The 18,486-nt window shown below is 40.0% G+C and overlaps 1 protein-coding gene and 1 pseudogene across 8 annotated transcripts in view; one reads left to right on the forward strand and one right to left on the reverse strand.

Moving 5' to 3' along the window:
- The window catches only part of LOC307178864 (uncharacterized protein), a 33,101-nt gene extending 17,345 nt beyond the window's left edge, over positions 1-15,756 (forward strand). For 4 of the 7 annotated variants that reach the window (XM_079907488.1, XM_079907489.1, XM_079907487.1 and 1 more), the window contains one exon: positions 1,807-7,706. In XM_079907488.1, coding sequence (XP_079763614.1) covers positions 1,807-3,236 — 1,430 coding nt within the window. In that variant the 3' untranslated portion in view covers positions 3,237-7,706. Of the gene's footprint in view, positions 1-1,806; positions 7,707-11,450; positions 11,545-14,985; positions 14,998-15,658 lie in introns of those variants that run through there. The other 3 variants (XR_013825295.1, XR_013825294.1, XR_013825296.1) reach the window with 3 other exon arrangements.
- LOC307178476 (vomeronasal type-1 receptor 3-like) lies at positions 14,149-15,435 on the reverse strand (annotated as a pseudogene). The gene is made up of 2 exons: positions 15,072-15,435; positions 14,149-14,749 (listed from the first exon to the last, which is right to left on the reverse strand). The product of its transcript is annotated as a vomeronasal type-1 receptor 3-like (transcript).
- Positions 15,757-18,486: the final 2,730 nt, after the last annotated feature.

Genomic DNA, 18,486 nt, shown 5'->3' on the forward strand with positions numbered 1-18,486 from the left:
TGTTGTGTTAATTTCTGCTGTACAGCAAAGTGATTCAGTTATACCTACATATACATCCTTTTTTATATTCTTTTCCATTATGATTTATCACACAATATTGAATATAGTTCCTGTGCTGTACAGTAGGACTTTGTTGTCTGTTCATTCTGTATATAGTAGTTTGCATCTGCTAATCCCAAACTCCCAATCCATATCTCCACTGCTCACCCTTCCTCTTGGCAACCACATGTCTGTTCTCTATGTCTGTGAGTTTGTTCCTGTTTCATTTGTGCTTTTTTTTTTTTTTTTTTTTTGCCGTGTGGCTTGCAGGATCTTAGTTCCCCCACCAGCGATTGAACCCTCACCCTCAGCAGTGAAAGCACAGAGTCCTAACCACTGGACCGCCAGGGAAGTCCCATATGCCAAATTTTAGATTCCACATATGAGTGATGTCACGTGGTGTTTGTCTTTCTCTTTCAAAAAGTCAGTAGTCTTAACGTAAATTTCAGTTCTCGTTTTGTGTTGTTTCTGGAACAGAAGCCTTGCTTTTTTTTGTCTTCAGAAGGATTTGTTGAGAATTTCACAAACAATAGTTTCATATAACTGCGGTTGCTTATTACTTATACCCTGGTTTTATCATAGCTTACTAGAATGTTTTATTTACTAATTTTCTTTTTTTTAATTGAAGTACAGTTGATTTACAGTGTTGTGTTAATTACTGCTGTCCAGCAGAGTGACTGAGGTATACCTACACATATATACATTCTTTTCCATATTCTTTTCCATCATGTTTTGTCACTGTTTGCTAATTTTCATTATGGTTTATAGATGATGGCTTTTCAGTGGGTATTATGCAGCATAACTGACTCACATCACTGGTTAGTGTTGCAGAATGGCCATTCTGAGTGAACATAGTTCTATGACTTTTATAACTGGTATTCAGAGAATTACTGTATTTTTATAGCATTGTTTTATTAAACTTCATTTCCACTTCTAAACTGCCATTTATTTATATTACTCATTAGTTAAAATTATGGCTTATTTACCGTTAGAGCACTGTGCTTTAGCATTTATTGGTGCACAATCGATATGCAGTAAATATGTGTAATATCTTTATCTCTTCAAATCTGAAACAGCCATATGTTTTCTGTGAAGTGGTGTGTGCTTTGGGGTCATGGTACAAAAATACCCCTTCCTTCAGGGCTAACATGGGTACACTATGGGTGTTTCAGCCATTGATTGTTTAAAGTAGGCTTCCCTAAAATTAATTTGAAATACATGTAATCACCCTTTCTCTCTTTTTTTTTCCCCTAATTTATTCATTTTTGGCTGCATTGGGTCTTCGTTGCTGCACGTGGGCTTTCTCTAGTTGCGGTGAGCAGGGGCTATTCGTTGCGGTGCGCAGGCTTCTCATTGTGGTGGCTTCTCTTGTTGTGGAGCATGGGCTCTAGGCACGTGGGCTTCAGTAGTTGTGGCACGTGGGCTCAGTAGTTGTGGCTCGCGGGCTCTAGAATGCAGGCTCAGTAGTTGTGGTGCATGGGCTTAGTTGCTCTGTGGCATGTGGGATCCTCCTGGACCAGGGATCGAACTGTGTCCCCTGCATTGGCAGGCGGCTTCGTAACCACTGCGCCACCAGGGAAATCCCACCCTTTCTTTATGAAAGAATCTCATTCCCTTTGTGTTCCTAAAAACTGAAGATCATGGTTGCAACGTTTCTTAACTGTTCAAAATATGTAGTACTTCTGATACAATATTATGTTCTTCAATATGAAATATTTCTTTCAAACTGTAATTAATAGGAGACATACGATTCTTTATGTCTTGTAGATGCCTCTCTTAAATGTGTGATCAAGGAATCCGCACCAAAAGAGAACAGTCATACAGGGGAAGTGTTGCAAACAGTGTTGTTGGAAAGACATGAAAGCTGTGAGACTGAGGACTATGGCTATAGGGAAATCCAGAAAAATGAGCGTGACTTTGAGTACCAGTGGAGAAGTGACAAAAGAAATTACAGAGGAGTGCCTGTCACCCATAAAAAAAATCTCACTGGTAGAAGAGATCAACATGGTAGAAGAGATGAAGGAGAGAAGCCTGTTGAAAACAGGCTCGGACTAAGCTTTCAGTCACATCTGGCCGAACTGCAGATATTTCCAACTGAAGGGCCATTGTATGAGTATCATCAAGTTGAGAAGTCTAACAACAGTGGTTCCTCACTGTCAGTACTTCAGAGAATTCTTCCGAGTGTCCAAACCAACATTTTTAATGAATATGGGAATGATTTCTGGCATTCTTCATTACTCACAGAAGACCAGAAAGCATACATTAGGGAAAAACCTTACAAATGTGATGAGTATGACAAAGCAGTTAATCATGGCTCACAACTCACTAACCATCAGGTAATCCACACAGGTGTGAAACCTTACAAATGTAATGTATGTGGCAAAGCCTTTAACCAGAGCTCACATCTCACTAGACATCAAAGAATCCACACAAGAGGGAAACATCACAAGTGTGAGGAATGTGGTAAGGGCTTCAGTTACAGTTCACACCTTCTACGTCATCGCAGAATTCATACCGGAGAGAAACCCTACCAGTGTAGCGAGTGTGACAAAGCCTTTAGTGTGTATTCAAGTCTTATTTATCATCAGGTCGTCCATACTAGAGAGAAACCGTACAAATGTAATGAGTGTGGCAAGGTCTTCAGTCAGAGTTCAAGCCTTACTAATCATCGCAGGATTCATACTGGAGAGAAACCTTACAAATGTAATAAATGTGGCAAAGCCTTTAATCAGAGCTCCCACCTCACTCGACATCAGGTCATGCACACTGGAGAGAAACCCTACAAATGTAGTGAATGTGGGAAGGTCTTCACTCAGAATTCAAGCCTCGTAAGTCATCGGAGAATTCATACTGGGGAGAAGCCATACAAATGCAACGAGTGTGGCAAAGCATTTGGTGTGTATTCAAGTCTTACTTATCATCAGGTCACCCATACTAGAGAGAAACCTTACAAATGTAATGAGTGTGGCAAGGTCTTCAGTCAGAGTTCAAGCCTTCCTAGTCATCGCCGGATTCATACCGGAGAGAAACCTTACAAATGTAATCAGTGCGGCAAATCCTTTATTCATTGCTCAAACTTCAACAGACATAAGAAAATCCACACTGGAGAGAAACCTTACCAATGCAGTGAGTGTGGCAAGGTCTTCACTCAAAACTCAAGCCTCATAAGTCATCGGAGAATTCATGCTAGAGAGTAACCTGACCGATGTAACGAGTGTGGCAAAATAACACAAGTTCAAGCATGGATTGACACCAGAGAGTCCACACTAAAGAGAAATTACATCCGTGTAACATATAGGACAGAGGACTTGTACAGACTTTGCAACTCACTAGACATCAGAATATACATCTTTGATGAAGCCACAAGAATGTAATGTGTGTATAAAGGCTCTTATCTGTAGATCAAAACTACAGAACATCGCAAGATTCCTGCTGGAGAGCAGCTTTACAAATGTAATGAATGTGGGAAGGCTTTTTATTAAACATTCATGGCTTTGATGTCATGAGAGGATTTATACCTGAGAGAAACCAGGGAAATTTTTTTTTTTTTTTTTAGGTACGCGGGCCTCTCACTGCTGTGGCCTCTCCCGTTGCGGAGCACAGGCTCTGGACGCGCAGGCCCAGCGGCCATGGCTCACGGGCCCAGCCGCTCCGCAGCATGTGGGATCTTCCCGGACCGGGGCACGAACCCATGTCCCCTGCGTCAGCAGGCGGACTCTCAACCACTGCGCCACCAGGGAAGCCCAGGGAAATTTACTGAATGTGGAAAGGCCTTTAAGCAACAGTGTCCCCTCAGGATTCACCAAAGAATTCATAATGGAAAGAAGCCTTACAAAAGTAATGAATATTTAAAATTTCTTCAAGACTTTTTGCAACAGAATCCACATCAGAGCATTCACATGAGGAATAACTAAGTCTCAAGTTTAGTCTGAAATGTTGCATACTGCAGAATAAAATTAAAAGTCAAAATATGTTAAAACTTAGGTAGATATGTAGATAGATCCTGAGGATGTTATCCTATGGTTTCTTTTCTGAATCTCTTATAGTTGAAAGTGGTATGGTTTTACATTTCACGTTTAAAGCTATGACCGATTTTGAGCTAATATTTGTACAGGTGTGAGGTTTTGGTGGAGATTCATTTTTTTTTCCTAGTGTGGAAGATCAGTTGATATGGTGTAATTTTTTTCAGATTCTTGCTTCATTCAGGTTTCTTGGTACCTTTGTCAAAACTCAGTTGCAAGTAATTGTGTGGGGCTATTTCTGGGTTCTCTGTTTTGTTCCATCGTTCTGTATGTCTCCCTCCACAAAATCAGTCTTGATTATTTTTTATCTTATTAGAAGTTTTGAATTGAATGAGTGATTCCAACCAGTTTATTCTTCTTCAGATATTTTAGCTATTCTAGTTCCTTTTGCCTTTCCATATAAGTTTTAGAAAAATCTTGTTTGTGCCCACAAAATATCTTGATAGAAAATGCATTAAGCCTGCCTGTCAGTTTGCGATCATTTGACATCATTTCTATGTTAGGCCTTCCAATAAATGGCTGTAGTATGTCTATTTATTTCTCTGATCTTTGGTTTCTTTCACCAGTATTTTATAGATTTCAGCATCAAAATCCCGTCAGCGTTTTGTATGATTAACACATTACTACTTTTTTCTTTTTTGAATAATTGGACATGTTATTTTTAACTTGTTTCCATGTGTTAATTGCTACTATATAGAAATACAATAGATTTTTGAATGTTGACCTTGTATCCTCAGAACTTACCAGTCTCACTTATTCTAGAGGTATTCGCAGATGACTTGGACTTGTCTGTATATATCATTTCATTAGTTTCCTAATGCAGCTTGTTGACGAAAATTCAATTATGTATCAAGAAGAAAAAAAAAAAGGGGGGAATTTTATGCACGCCAAATTGAGGACTATAATCCAGGAAGCAGATTCTCCGAAAGCTCTGAGAACTGTTCCAGCTGTTAGAGTTCAAGGTACAGTCATACACATTTTCGAGACAAAGGATCGTGCATCAGAATGACATACTGATACTTGACATAAAGTTCACCAAGGATACGTAGTCCAGGTGAGTACATACAACGCGAGCAGCAAGTCACCGTGACCCCCTACAGAGTTGGGAAAGAACGCTATTCTTGTAAGAAGTTAAATTGCTAGTGTCAAAAGAGAGGAAAACAATTTGACCTCTCCGGTTGGTTGGGCAGGCACTCCCACCTTTGAGGAGCTGTGGTTAATGTGTAATGCAGATGCACACTGCACATCTGGGAGGGAGGAGGCCCAAACAGAATTCTATGTTAATTTTTTTCTTGTCTTGCCTTAAAATATAAATTTTGTTTCATCAGGCGTTAAGAAATTATCACAAACTAGGTGGATTAAAACAATAAAATTTATTCTCTTTCAGTTCAGGTCAGACGTCTAAAATGGGTATGTTAACAGAACTGTAACCCTGACATTCCAGGGAGGAATTTATTTCCTTGCACTTTGCAAATTCTGCAGACTGCTTATGTGCTTTGCCGCTTCATCCATCGTCAAAGTCAGCCAGGTACCATCTTAATATCTTTTTATCTCCGTCCTTCTTCCACCACAGTAGCAGCTTCTATGTGGCCAAGTCCAACTGCATCCTTCTTATTCAACCCCTTCCAATTATACCATGTCTATTGGATAATCCAGGATAATCTCTCATCTCAAGATCCTTAACACTTGAAGGTTACAGGGGTGAGGATCTGGCTGTCCTTTGGTGGCGGGAGGTGATTGTTCAACCCACCACCACAATGATACCTCCTCCTGATGGATACACTGTTGTATCTTCTTTCTGTTCTTTATCACTTCTGTTTCCTTTTATTCCCTTATTTCATTGGCTGTAACTTCTAATTGCATGTTGACTAACAGTGGTAAGAGCGGACATCCTTGTCTTATCCTCAGTCTCTGTGGGGGAAGCATTCAGTCTTGCACCGTTAAGAATGATGTTTGTTGTAGGTAAGCTTTCTTAGGTGTTCTTTATTGAGTTGAGGAAATTTCCCTCTATTCCTGGTTCTCTGAAAGCTTAAACTGAGTGTTGAATGTCGTCAAATGCTTTTTCTGCATCAATTGATAGGATGCTATGATTTTTCCACTGTAATCTGTTGCTACTGTGATTTATGTTGATTGTGTTTTAAACGTTAAAACAGCCTTGCATCCCTCGAGTGAACCCCTTTTGGTCATCGTGTACAGTTCTTTCTATATATTGTTTGTTTGTTTGTTTTAAATATTTATTTATTTGGCTGTACCAGGTCTTAGTTGCGGCACACAGAATCTTCAGTTGCAGCATGTGGGATCTAGTTCCCTGACTAGGGATCGAACCTGGGCCCCCTGAATTGGGAGTTTGGAGTCTTAGCCACTGGACCACCAGGGCAGTCCCTCTTTCTATATATTGCTAATTTCTATCACTAATATTTTGTAAGAATTTTTGCTTTTTTTTTTTTTTTTTTTTTTTTGCGGTACGCGGGCCTCTCACTGTTGTGGCCTCTCCCGTTGCGGAGCACAGGCTCTGGACGCACAGGCTCAGCGGCCATGGCTCACGGGCCCAGCCGCTCCGCGGCATGTGGGATCTTCCCGGACCGGGGCACGAACCCGCGTCCCCTGCACCGGCAGGCGGACTCTCAACCACTGCGCCACCAGGGAAGCCCTGCATATTTTTTATGTGGGATTTAGTTAGTAGTTATTGCTTTCTTCAAATGCCTTTATTTTTGTTACCATGGTAATAGTAGTCTCAGAAATTGAGTTAAAAAGTATTCATGGTCTATTTTCTGGAAGAAATTGTATACAAATGCTGTTATTCTTCATACATTTGATAGAATTGCCTAGTGTCACCAGTTGAGTCTAGCAATAAGTTTGGGAGGGGCACTTTTTTTGAGGTAAGAACACTTAACATGAGTACTACCATGTACAGTATTGTTAGCTATAGGTAGTATGTCATATCGTAGATCTCCAGAACTTATTTATCTTGTATAACTGAAACTTTGTACCCTTTGAACACCATCTCCCCATTTCCCTCTCCGCTAATCCCTGGCAACCAACATGCTACTCTGATTCGATGAGTTTGACTATCTTAGGTTCCACATAAAAGTGAGATCATACAGTATTTTTCTCCATCGGTCTTGTTTCTCTTAGCATTGAGTCCTCCAGGGCTGTCCATGTTGTTGAACAATGACAGGATTTCCTTCTTTGTTAAGACTGAATAAGATTGCATTGCATGTTTATAAAACATTTTCTTTATCCATTCTTGTGTTGATGCTCATTTAAGTTGTTTCTATACTTTGATTATTGTGAATAATGCTGCAGTGAACGTAGGAGTACTGGTACTTCTATGAGATCCTGATTTTATTTCCTTTGGATATATAACCAGCAGTGGGATTGTTGGGTCATATGGTAGTTCTATTTATAATTTTTGGAGAACCCACCATACTGTTTTCTGTAGTGGCTGTACCGCTGTTCCCTTTTCTCAAACATCCTTGGCAACATTTGTTATCATTTGTTTCTTTAAGAATCATCTTAGGGACTTCCTGGCGGTGCAGTGGTTAAGAATCCGCCTGCCAATGCAGGGGACATGGGTTCGAGCCCTGGTCCGGGAAGATCCCACATGCCATGGAGCAGCTAAGCCCATGTGCCACAACTACTAAAGCCCGCGCGCCTAGAGCCCATGCTCCGCAGCAAGAGAAGCCACCACAATGAGAAGCTCGCACATCACAACGAAGAGTAGCCCCTGCTGTGTGCAACTAGAGAAAGCCCGCGTGCAACAACGAAGACCCAATGCAGCCAAAAATAAATAAATATATAAATAAATTTATTTATTAAAAAAAATTAATAAGCATTCTAACAAGTATGAAATGATATAGCATGGTGGCTTTGATTTGCTTTTCCCTGATTAGTGATGTTGGGTATCTTTTCATATACCTGCTGACCATTTGTATGTCTTCTTTTGAGAAATGTCTGTTTAGGTCCTTTGCCCATTTTTTAATTGGATTATTTGGGGGAGTTTGCTATTGAGATGAGTTCCTTACATATTTTGGATATTAACCCCCTATCAAATATATGGTTTGCAAATACTTTCTCCCATTCTGTAGATTGCCTTTTCACTCTTTTTTAATTTTATTATTGTTTTTTAAATTATTTATTTATTTGGCTACACCAGTCTTGCGGCATGTAGGATCTTTAGTTGTGGCATGCAGGATCTTTAGTTGTGACATGCAGGATCTAGTTCCTTGACCAGGTATCAAACCTGGGTCCCCTGCATCAGGAGCGTGGAGTCTTAGCCACTGGACCACCAGGGAAGTCCCTGCCTTTTCACTCTTTTTTTTTTTTTAATAAATTATTTTATTTATTTGGCTGCGTTGGGTCTTTGTTGCTGCATACAGGCTTTCTCTAGCTGCGGCGAGCGGGGGCTACTCTTTGTTGTGGTGCGCGGGCTTCTCATTGTGGTGGCTTCTCTTGTTGCAGAGCACGAGCTCTAGGTGTGTGGGCTTCAGTAGTTGTGGCACACAGGCTCAGTAGTTGTGGCACATGGGGTTAGTTGCTCTGCAACATGTGGGATCTTCCCAGACCAGGGTTCGAAACCGTGTCTCCTGCATTGGCAGGTGTATTCTTAACCACTGTGCCACCAGGGAAGTCCCTGCCTTTTCACTCTTGATTGATTTTTTTGCTGTGCAGAAACTTTTAGTTTGATGTGGTCACATTTGTCTAATTAGCTTTGTTGTCAAATAAAAAAAAATTATTCCACAGGCCGTTGTCAAGAAGCTTTTCCCGTGTTTTCTTCTAGGGGTCTTACAGTTTCAGGTCTGACACTTAAGTATTTAATTCATTTTGATTTGATTTTTTTTTTTTTTTTTTTTGCTGTGCCATGCAGCATGTGGGATCTTAGTTCCCTGACCAGGGATTGAACCCGTGCCCCCTGCAGTGGAAGTGTGGAGTCTTAACCACTGGACCTCCAGGGAAGTCCAGTAGGATCTTTTTTAATGATCAGTGATAGGGTGAGCTGTTTCAGTTACAACACTTGTGACAACAAACATATGGGGGTTTTCCCCACACCAAGCAATTCTCCAGCTCTTCGGACACCAACTGTGTGTCCTACAATTGAATTTTGATACCAACTACTTGGAGTAAGTACAGCCTCCAAAGAATTAAGGACTCAGTTGCACAACACTACCCCCACTTCAGATGCCAATCACAAGTCCTAGGCCTCCCATGCTTCTGACCTACTGGCTGTAATGGCTACAAATTCTACTATACTCTTGAGTAGAAGTGATATTCAGAGATCAATTCTCAATTTATTCCTGACCTAAACAGAAATGCTTGTTAACATTTTTTTAAACATTTTTTTGGAGTATAACTGCTTTACAATGGTGTGTTAGTTTCTGCTGTATAACAAAGTGAATCAACTATACATATACATATATCCCCATATCCCCTCCCTCTTGTGTCTCCCTCCCACCCTCCCTATCCCATCCCTTTAGGTGGTCACAAAGCACGGAGCTGATCTCCCTGTGCTATGCGGCTGCTTCCCACTAGCTAGCCATTTTACATTTGGTAGTGTATATAAGTCCATAACACACTGTCAACATTTGACCATCAATATAAAGTTCTATATTCATTGTTGATGGACATGATCAGATTAATTTTCTTCCTGATCCTATATGCTGGGTGTATGTTTATTTTATTTTACTTTGTTTTAAATTTTATTGAAGTATGGTTGATTTACAATGTTGTGTTGTAGATTTCTATAAATGTAACTGAGTGTTGAAATGTTTCAAGTGCTTCTCTGAAGCTATTGGTATAATGGAGGTCAGTGTTCTCATTGCTCACACCACAGCAGGCTGTGTAATACCACATATATTAAAATATCATTTATTACTAGAATAACATCTACTCAGTCACATTGTGTATTTTAATGGTCCATTTTGCATCAGACTTCAGAAGTCAAACTGCTTTTTTTTGATGTCTTAACATGAGGGATATAATAGCAGTATTACACATTTTCATATCTACTGTATTGAAAAAAGTTTGTAAATGAAGAGAACTGCCAATACCTTGCAAATGTGGGAAATTTTCCTGTAAAACAATCAGTCTTTTTGAATATTTCAAAGTTTTGAAGTTATTTATGTTTCTCTTATTTCTAATTCTTCTTAATTCAGTTTTAGTGATCTATATTTGTAAAAATCATTCTTCTCAATTTTCAAGTTAATATAAAGTTGTTCTTAGTAATCTCTACAGGTTTTGAAAATCTCTATCAATAGACATCTACTACGATTAGTATTGTTCAAGTGTTTCTTTGCACATTTTATTTTATTGTTTTTTTAATAAGTTTATTTTATTTATTTACTTTTGGCTGCATTGGGTCTTCGTTGCTGCACATGGGCTTTCTCTAGTTGCGGTGAGCGGGGGCTACTCTTCCTTGCAGTGCGTGAGCTTCTCATTGTGGTGGCTTCTCTTGTTGTGGAGCACGGGCTGTAGGTGTGCAGGCTTTGGTAGTTGTGGCACGTGGGCTCAGTAGTTGTGGTGCGCAGGCTCAGTAGTTGTGGTGCACGGGCTTAGTTGCTCCATGGCATGTGGGATCTTCCCGGACCAGGGCTCGAACGCATGTCCCCTGCATTGGCAGGCAGATTCTTAGCCACTGGGCCACCAGGGAAGCCTTTTGCACATTTTAAAGCCAATATTTCAAAAGAACATTTTGTTATATTTAATATAATTTTCATTTTTGCCTTTTGTTGGATTTACACTATACCTTTCTTTAAAAATTCTTGAATTGGGCCCATAGGACATGGATTGTCCAGTGAACTTCTAATATGTGAATTTGCAGCTATCTTATTTCCTCTAAATAATTTTTTTCATTAACTAAATATCACAGGGTTGACACAAGAATTTTCTTATCTTTTCATATACATAAATTCTAATTATCTAAACAAATAGTGACTCTTTAAGGTTTTCAATATTTTAAAATTTCTGAATGTACAGTTTTCCAAGTGGTATTATTTGATGATGATAAAATATCTGTCTCATTAAAAATTTTTTTAGTGTTTGAGACTTTGTGGTCTAACAACTGCTGGAAAATGTTCTTTATATATATATTTTTTGACACAAGTTTGAATATATTGTGCATTTGTTGAAACTCCTTTAAATTTTTTGGATCCTCAAATCTAGCAATCACGAATAAGGGTATATTCTAATCTTTCTATATGATTGAGGAATTGTCCATTTCCCTCACTTTTTTTTAAAATTATTTTTTAATTTTTTATTTTTTTAATTATTGTTATTTTTTAACATCTTCATTAGAGTATAATTGCTTTACAATGGTGTGTTAGTTTCTGTTTTATAACAAAGTGAATCAGTTATACTCCCCCACTTTTTGATTCTCCTGTTTTGTTCCCTTAGATCTTTTCCTGAAGAAAAATCCACATAAACAAAAAGGTTATTCACCCACACCCTCCTCGTCTGCTAGTCTAGAAATGTGAAGATTCCACCATAGGTATATTTCCTCCATAGAAGACATGGGAGTCCGAACTGACTCCTGTCTTCCCTCAAACTAATTGCGATATCACGTAATACAAAATATTTCAGCCTCTAAATATCCCAGTACCCGGTTGATATTTTTACTTGTCGATTTCCCATCTTAAAAACATTCTACAATGAGATACCACCTCACATCCATTAGGACGGCCACTATTATTTAAAAAACAACAGAAAATAACAAATGTTGGCAGGGAGGTAGTGAAACTGTAAACCTTATCCACTGTTGGTGGGATTGTGAAATGGTGCAGCTAATTTGGAAAACAAATGGTTCCTCAAAAAGTTAAACCTAGGGGCTTCCCTGGTGGCGCAGTGGTTGAGAATCTGCCTGCTAATGCAGGGGACACAGGTTTGAGCCCTGGTCTGGGAAGATCCCACATGCCGTGGAGCAACTGGGTCCGTGAGCCACAACTACTGAGCCTGCGCGACTGGAGCCTGTGCTCCGCAACAAGAGAGGCCGCGACAGTGAGAGGCCTGTGCACCGCGATGAAGAGTGGCCCCCGCTCGCCGCAACTGGAGAAAGCCCTGGCACAGAAACAAATACCCAACACAGCCAAAAATAAATAAATAAATAAATTTAAATTCATTCTGTATAAAAAAAAAAGTTAAACCTAGAATTAACATATGATCCAAAAATTCTACTTCTGGGTATATACCCCAAAGAACTAAGAGAAGACTCAAAGAGAAATTTGTACAGGCATGTTCAGAGCAACATTATTTACAATAGCCAAAAGGTGGACGCAACCAAATGTCCACTGACACACAAAGAGAAACGTGATGTGGTCAACGATAAAATATTATTCAGCCTTAAAAAGGATAGTCTGACATATGCTACAACATGGATGAACCTTGAGGACATTATGCTAAGTGAAATAAGCCAAGCGCAAAAGGACAAATACTCTCTGATTCCACTTATATGAGGTACCTAGACCAGTCAAATCTAGAGACAGAAAGTAGAATGGTGGTTGCCAGGGGCCGAGGGAGAGGGCAATAGGGAGTTACTGTTTATTGCGTAGAGTTACAGTTTACTAGATAAGAATCGTGGAGATGGGTGGTGGTGATAGTTGCACAACAATATCAAGGTACTTAATGCCGCTGAACTGTACACTTAATAATAGTTAAAATGTTAGATTTTATGTGTATTTCATCACAACTAAAAATATTATTTTAGAAATCCCAAGACATGTGTTTACTTTGTTGCCTTACCTTCGTCATTCAGCTGAGTTTTGCCAGAAAATGCGGAAAAAACATATGGCAATCTCTCCCCATCCAAAAACAACTCAAATAGCAAGGTCTCCTCTCAGGCTTTGAGGTAAAAACACATACTGGACCTTCAGTGTTATGCAGTGTCTGACACCTTATTCCCTCTTCCAGATCCGTCCTAGGTATGTGAATAGTCAAAACCAAAGGCTCTTTCTTTCCATAAACTCTTCTCACATTTCACTGCCTCCTGAGTTCTAGGGACGTTTTGATTTATTAGACTGAAATATACGTACTCAGAGAAACTTTCTATTATCTCCAAATAATACAGGCCACACTTTTTACAAATTCCTAGACTCAAGTATTATATTGAAACAGCTCATGAAAATGAGATTACATTGCATTTTGCTTAGTAAATAGCTGGTTCAGTGTCTTCCCCAGTATATTTTGTGTGTGTGTGTGTGTGTGTGTGTGTGTTAATTAGACCTTTTTATTTTTGCTTTTTTTTAATTTAATTTTTATTTTATATTGGAGTATAGTTGATTTACAATGTTGTGTTAGTTTCAGGTGTACAGCAAAGTGATTCAATTATATATATATCCATTGTTTTTCAGATTGTTTTCCCATATAGGTTATTACAGAATATTGAGTAGAGTTCCCTGTGCTGTACAGTAGGTTCTTGTTGATTATTTTATGTACAGTAGTGCGTGTATGTTAATCCCAACCTCCTAACTTATCCCCCCCCCACACACACACATATTTCCCCTTTGGTAACTATATGTTTGTTTTTGAAGTCTGTGAGTCTGTTTCTGTTTTGTAAATAAGTTCACTTGTATCATTTTTTTTTTTAGATTCCACATATAGGTGCTATCATATGATATTTGTCTTTCTCTGGCTTACTTCACTTAGTATGATCATCTCTAGGGCCATCCATGTTGCTGCAAACGACATTATTTCATTCTTTTTTATGCCCGAGTAATATTCCATTGTTTATCTATGTACCACATCTTTATCCATTCCTCTGTCAATGGACATTTAGGTTGTTTCCATGGCTATTGTAAATAGTGCTGCAATGAACATTGGGATGCATGTATCTTTTCAAATGATGGTTTTCTCCAGATATATGCCCAGGAGTGGGATTGCTGGATCATATGGTAGTTCTATTTTTAGTTTTTTAAGGAACCTCTATATTGTTCTCCATAGTGGTTGTACCGACAAAAAATTTTTTTTAATAAATTTATTTATTTATTTTTGGCTGCATTGGGTCTTTGTTGCTGCACATGAGCTTTTCTCTAGTTGTGGCGAGTGGGGGCCACTCTTTGTTGTGGTGCACAGGCTTCTCATTATGGTGGCTTCTCTTGTTGCGGAGCACAGGCTCTAGGCGTACAAGCTTCAGTAGTTGTGGCACGTGGGCTCAGTTGTGGCTCGCGGGCTCCAGAGCGCAGGCTCAGTAGTTGTGGCGCATGGGCTTAGTTGCTCCGCAGCATGTGGCATCTTCCCGGACCAGGGCTCAAACCCGTGTCCCCTGCATTGGCAGGCGGATTCTTAACCACCGCACCACCAGGGATGCCCCCAACCAATATATTTTAAATTCTGAAGACAGCCTGTTGCTCACCACTCTCTGTGATGTGACTGCTCATTGTAGTGCTGAATACAGCAAAAACTGAATGAATAAAGGACTTTTATTGTGAATACAAATAGAAAATTTAGAGTTTTCTGACCAGATTAGGGACTTGGGTATTCCTTCTGCAGCAGGTAGGGCAGAGCCTGGGTACATTGGTGTCTGGACTCATGACAAGAAAGGGGCTGACAGCGGGGAAATGTGAATGCATTAGTGCAGAGATGTTAACCAGCCACTAACTGGGATTATTGAAAATCACCATATAAGTTGCAAAAATGGGGCAGAGGATGTAGAAAGAAAGAAAGGTGCTCACCAAGGCAAGGATTCTTTGGGAAGCTCTGGTCTCAGGAAAGGATCTGGTTGAATGGTTGGTCCTATGAATGTGTCAGACTTGCTGGTCGTGTCTGTACAGAATGAAAACCATGTATCCACTGGCCAAGATCATGAGTCCAAAAGACAAAGTACTAGGAGGGCTTGAAAAAGCTGCCAATAGTGTGGATGTTGTTTTGTCAAGAAGAGTACTAGAGCAGTATCCCAAATCGTTTTGCTTTGTGATGTTTGTGTTGCCTCATTTACCAGACACATGTGAAAACAACTATATGTACAAGCAAGTGCAAAATCCGTCTCAGGTAAATAAAGGAGCCAGTGTACTTGGGAGCCTTTACCTTAACATTTGTCCATGTGGAGTTCCTGGGGCTGATCACGATGGCCTGTAAGATACTTAAGAGACAGGTGGTGCTGAAGGACACAGCCGTGGCCACTCTGTGAACATAGAAAACAAGTTTGCATCCAAAGTCACTGAGGGAATGTTTCAACCCAAAGGCTGCCATTGTGTGGGGAAGTCCTTTAGAAAGGAGTACCAAGGTATTGGCAAAAATCAGGTGACTGAGAATCAAATCTAGGGATTTTAACCTGTATCCCCTGAGGTGAATGATGACATTCTGATAAAGAAAATAGAAATTCCCTAAGATTACAACTACAAGTCTGTGATAAGGAGATAACCCCTATTGCCAAATCCCTGGAGGCCATTCTGCCACCTCCCAGACACTGAGATGCATATTCAGAGTAAGACGGCACTGCGGGAATATGTGAGTTTTATGTTATTGGTGACATGGCAATTGAAATTCACTATTCTTCATTCAGAAACACTCCCATTTTCCATTAACAAGTGGTTGCATAAGTGATATTGTTTTGTATGTAACAACACTGAATCTTCAACTCTGAGATAAGTACTGTTGTTGTCATTTTCCAGACGAGGCGACCCTAAGTACAGATTATAAGAACCATCCCAACTCCCGTCCCCCTAGGTGGCAACATCAGAAACTGCATCTGTGTTTTCTAGCTGCAGACAAGCCTCTTCACCAGGATCCTACATGAAGAAAGGTAGTCAGTTTTACTCTTCACGTCCTCAGCATCTGTATTTTTTTTTTTTTTACTGATGTCCTTTGCCATACTTAAGTGGTTTTATCTTCATTAATAATTGTGATGTGGCAATTTTATAATTATAAGGTTATTTTATAGGCCAGTGTTACCTATGAATAAATCTTTGAAATGCACATAAGATAATAATGCACCAACTACCATAAAATCCTATAAAAAAGATTATCCCAGACCAAGTGTTGGGTTTATAGGCGCAATAATGGTTTGATGTGATGGTGGTAACAGAGATGCATTTGTCCTTATCCCAAGAACAAGCATAAAATGAGAGCAACCAACAGAATCTTTGTACTATAATATGATGGGCTAATCTCTGGGCTTTGAAACATGTATGAGACAAAACACTAAAATAGAGATTAAACTATTATTGATTACATAGGATATAATTGGTTAACAATGAAGGAGGATTAAATGAAACTCTGTGAGGAACAATATAATAATTACTGAAATAGACTCAAATACAAGTATTCCAAATGATACCCAGAAGTCATGGAAACAAGTGCAATGAATGTTTAAATATTAGATTTGGTGTGAGCCTGGGGTTGACGTTAAAACATTTATTCTTAACAGAGAAATATCAGAAGATACATCTGAAGCTGCAGACTGTCAAGTCCCAGATCGTTTGCTCTGAAACCCACAACATAATGCTAATTTTTTTCTGAAATGGTCATTGCTTAATTTCTTTTTTTTGGGGGGGTGGGGGTGGGAGGGTGTGATCTCTTTTATTGTTTTTCCAAATTTCTGAGCAAAAATCCACAAGGAAGACAGCTAACGTGGATAATGAATATTTGCTGATGTCTTTCACTCTCAACCACTGCGCCACCAGGGAAGCCCTGTAGTTCTTTTTTTTTAAGTTGTTTTTTTTTGATATGGACCATTTTTTAAAATTAATTAATTAATTTGGCTGCGTCAGGTCTTAGTTGCGGATCTTTCCTTGTGGTGTGCAGGCTCTTCGTTGTGGTCAGCGGGCTTCTTTCTAGTTGTGGGCTCAGTAGTTGCCCCGTGGCATGTGAGATCTTAGTCCCCCAACCAGGGGTCGAACCCTTATCCTCTGAACTGGAAGGCGAAGTCTTAAGCACTGGACTACCAGGGAAGTCCCTCTGTAGTGTTAACCAAAAATTCAACTGAATAAACTTTAAAGATCTAATTGGCTTCATTGATTGATATGTGAATAGGGCAGCGTCCTGTACAGTGAGGAGAGGGGAGCTGTAAAGGGCTACAGAAAAGGAGAGGTTTTTTTAAAGGCGAGGCAAGAAGTCATAAACAAAAAAGATAACTTCAGGCTTAGGTCACTCACCTGTGGTGGACAGAAGGGGTCTGTGTGGCAGAGGACCTCATGTTCCTTTGGAGAATGGAGAGGGCCCACGTGACGCATGACCTCACTGGCGCAGACCAGAAAATTCCTGACTGACCTGTTAAGACAGCATTTCTGGGGGAGGTTGAAGCTTCAGTTAAGTTATCAAGACCCGGTTTTGGGGGGTTTTTTTGGCCACACCATATGGCATTCAGGATCTTAGTTCCCCCACCAGGGATCGAACCTGTGCCCCCTGCAGTGGAAGTGCAGAGTCTTAACCACTGGACCGCCAGGGAAGTCCCTCAAGCCCCAGTTCAGTGGTGTGGCCTAGCATGAGTGATTCCATTTTGGCCTGTGGTTTTCTTTTTAATGGTAGTAATGTTCCCTGTTTCATTTGATATTAGTTATTTGTGTTTCTCCTATTTTCCTTCTTTTTAAAAAAAAAACTATTTATTTATTTGGCTGCGCCTGGTCTTAGCTGCGGCACACGGGATCTTCCTTGTGGCATGCAGAATCTTTTAGTTGCAGCATGAAGGCTCTTAGTTGCGGCGTGCATGTGGGATCTAGTTCCCTGACCAGGGATGGAACCCGGACCCCCTGCCTTGCGAGTCTGGAGTCTCAACCACCGGACCACCAGGGAAGTCCCTCTCCTATTTTCTTTGGTAGTTTTGATAGTGGGTCTTCAGTTTTATTTTTTTCAATTAACCCGATAATCTTTGGGACTGTAAATATTCATGCGAAGGGAGTAACCGGAGCAAGCAGCCCATTGCACAAGGAAGGCAACATTTCCAATACTCTGTTAGATGTAACTAGGTGAAGGCAAGAGCAATGAAATACAAACCACTGCATGTCCGTTCTCCGGGAAAGAGCTGGATTCAAGAAAAGGGTCCTTTGTCATTCCTGCCCCCACAGACCAGCGCCCTCACTACGTCTGCCCAGCAGCACTGCACATTTGCTGTGGACCCGAGACTACTGGGTACCTCTTTCCTTTTTTTCTTCTAAATGAGAGTGTTTATTGAGATTTTATTTCTCTGTTCCACCATAATGTGTTATGAGTGAGGAGAGCTCCACATGGGGCTCTGAATTCAGAGGAATCTCATGAGATTATTATGAAATTCTCATTTGTGATTGAACTCATGTCTAGGTAGAAATGTTTTTTCCTTCCTCTGGGACCAGAGTGAATATATTTTGTGTGAACAAAGGACAGACAAATTATTTCTGATAGAAGCTTCACTAACATATATTGTACTATTATTTCCAATCATTTATCACCATCCTGTGAGATCATACATGTCTGCCCTCTGATATCAAACTTGGCCACTTGACTTAGGCAACCAACCCTTCCTTCC

This window comes from Stenella coeruleoalba (assembly GCF_951394435.1).
Source record: "Stenella coeruleoalba genome assembly, chromosome: 20".
Classification (NCBI taxonomy): Eukaryota; Metazoa; Chordata; class Mammalia; order Artiodactyla; family Delphinidae; genus Stenella; species Stenella coeruleoalba.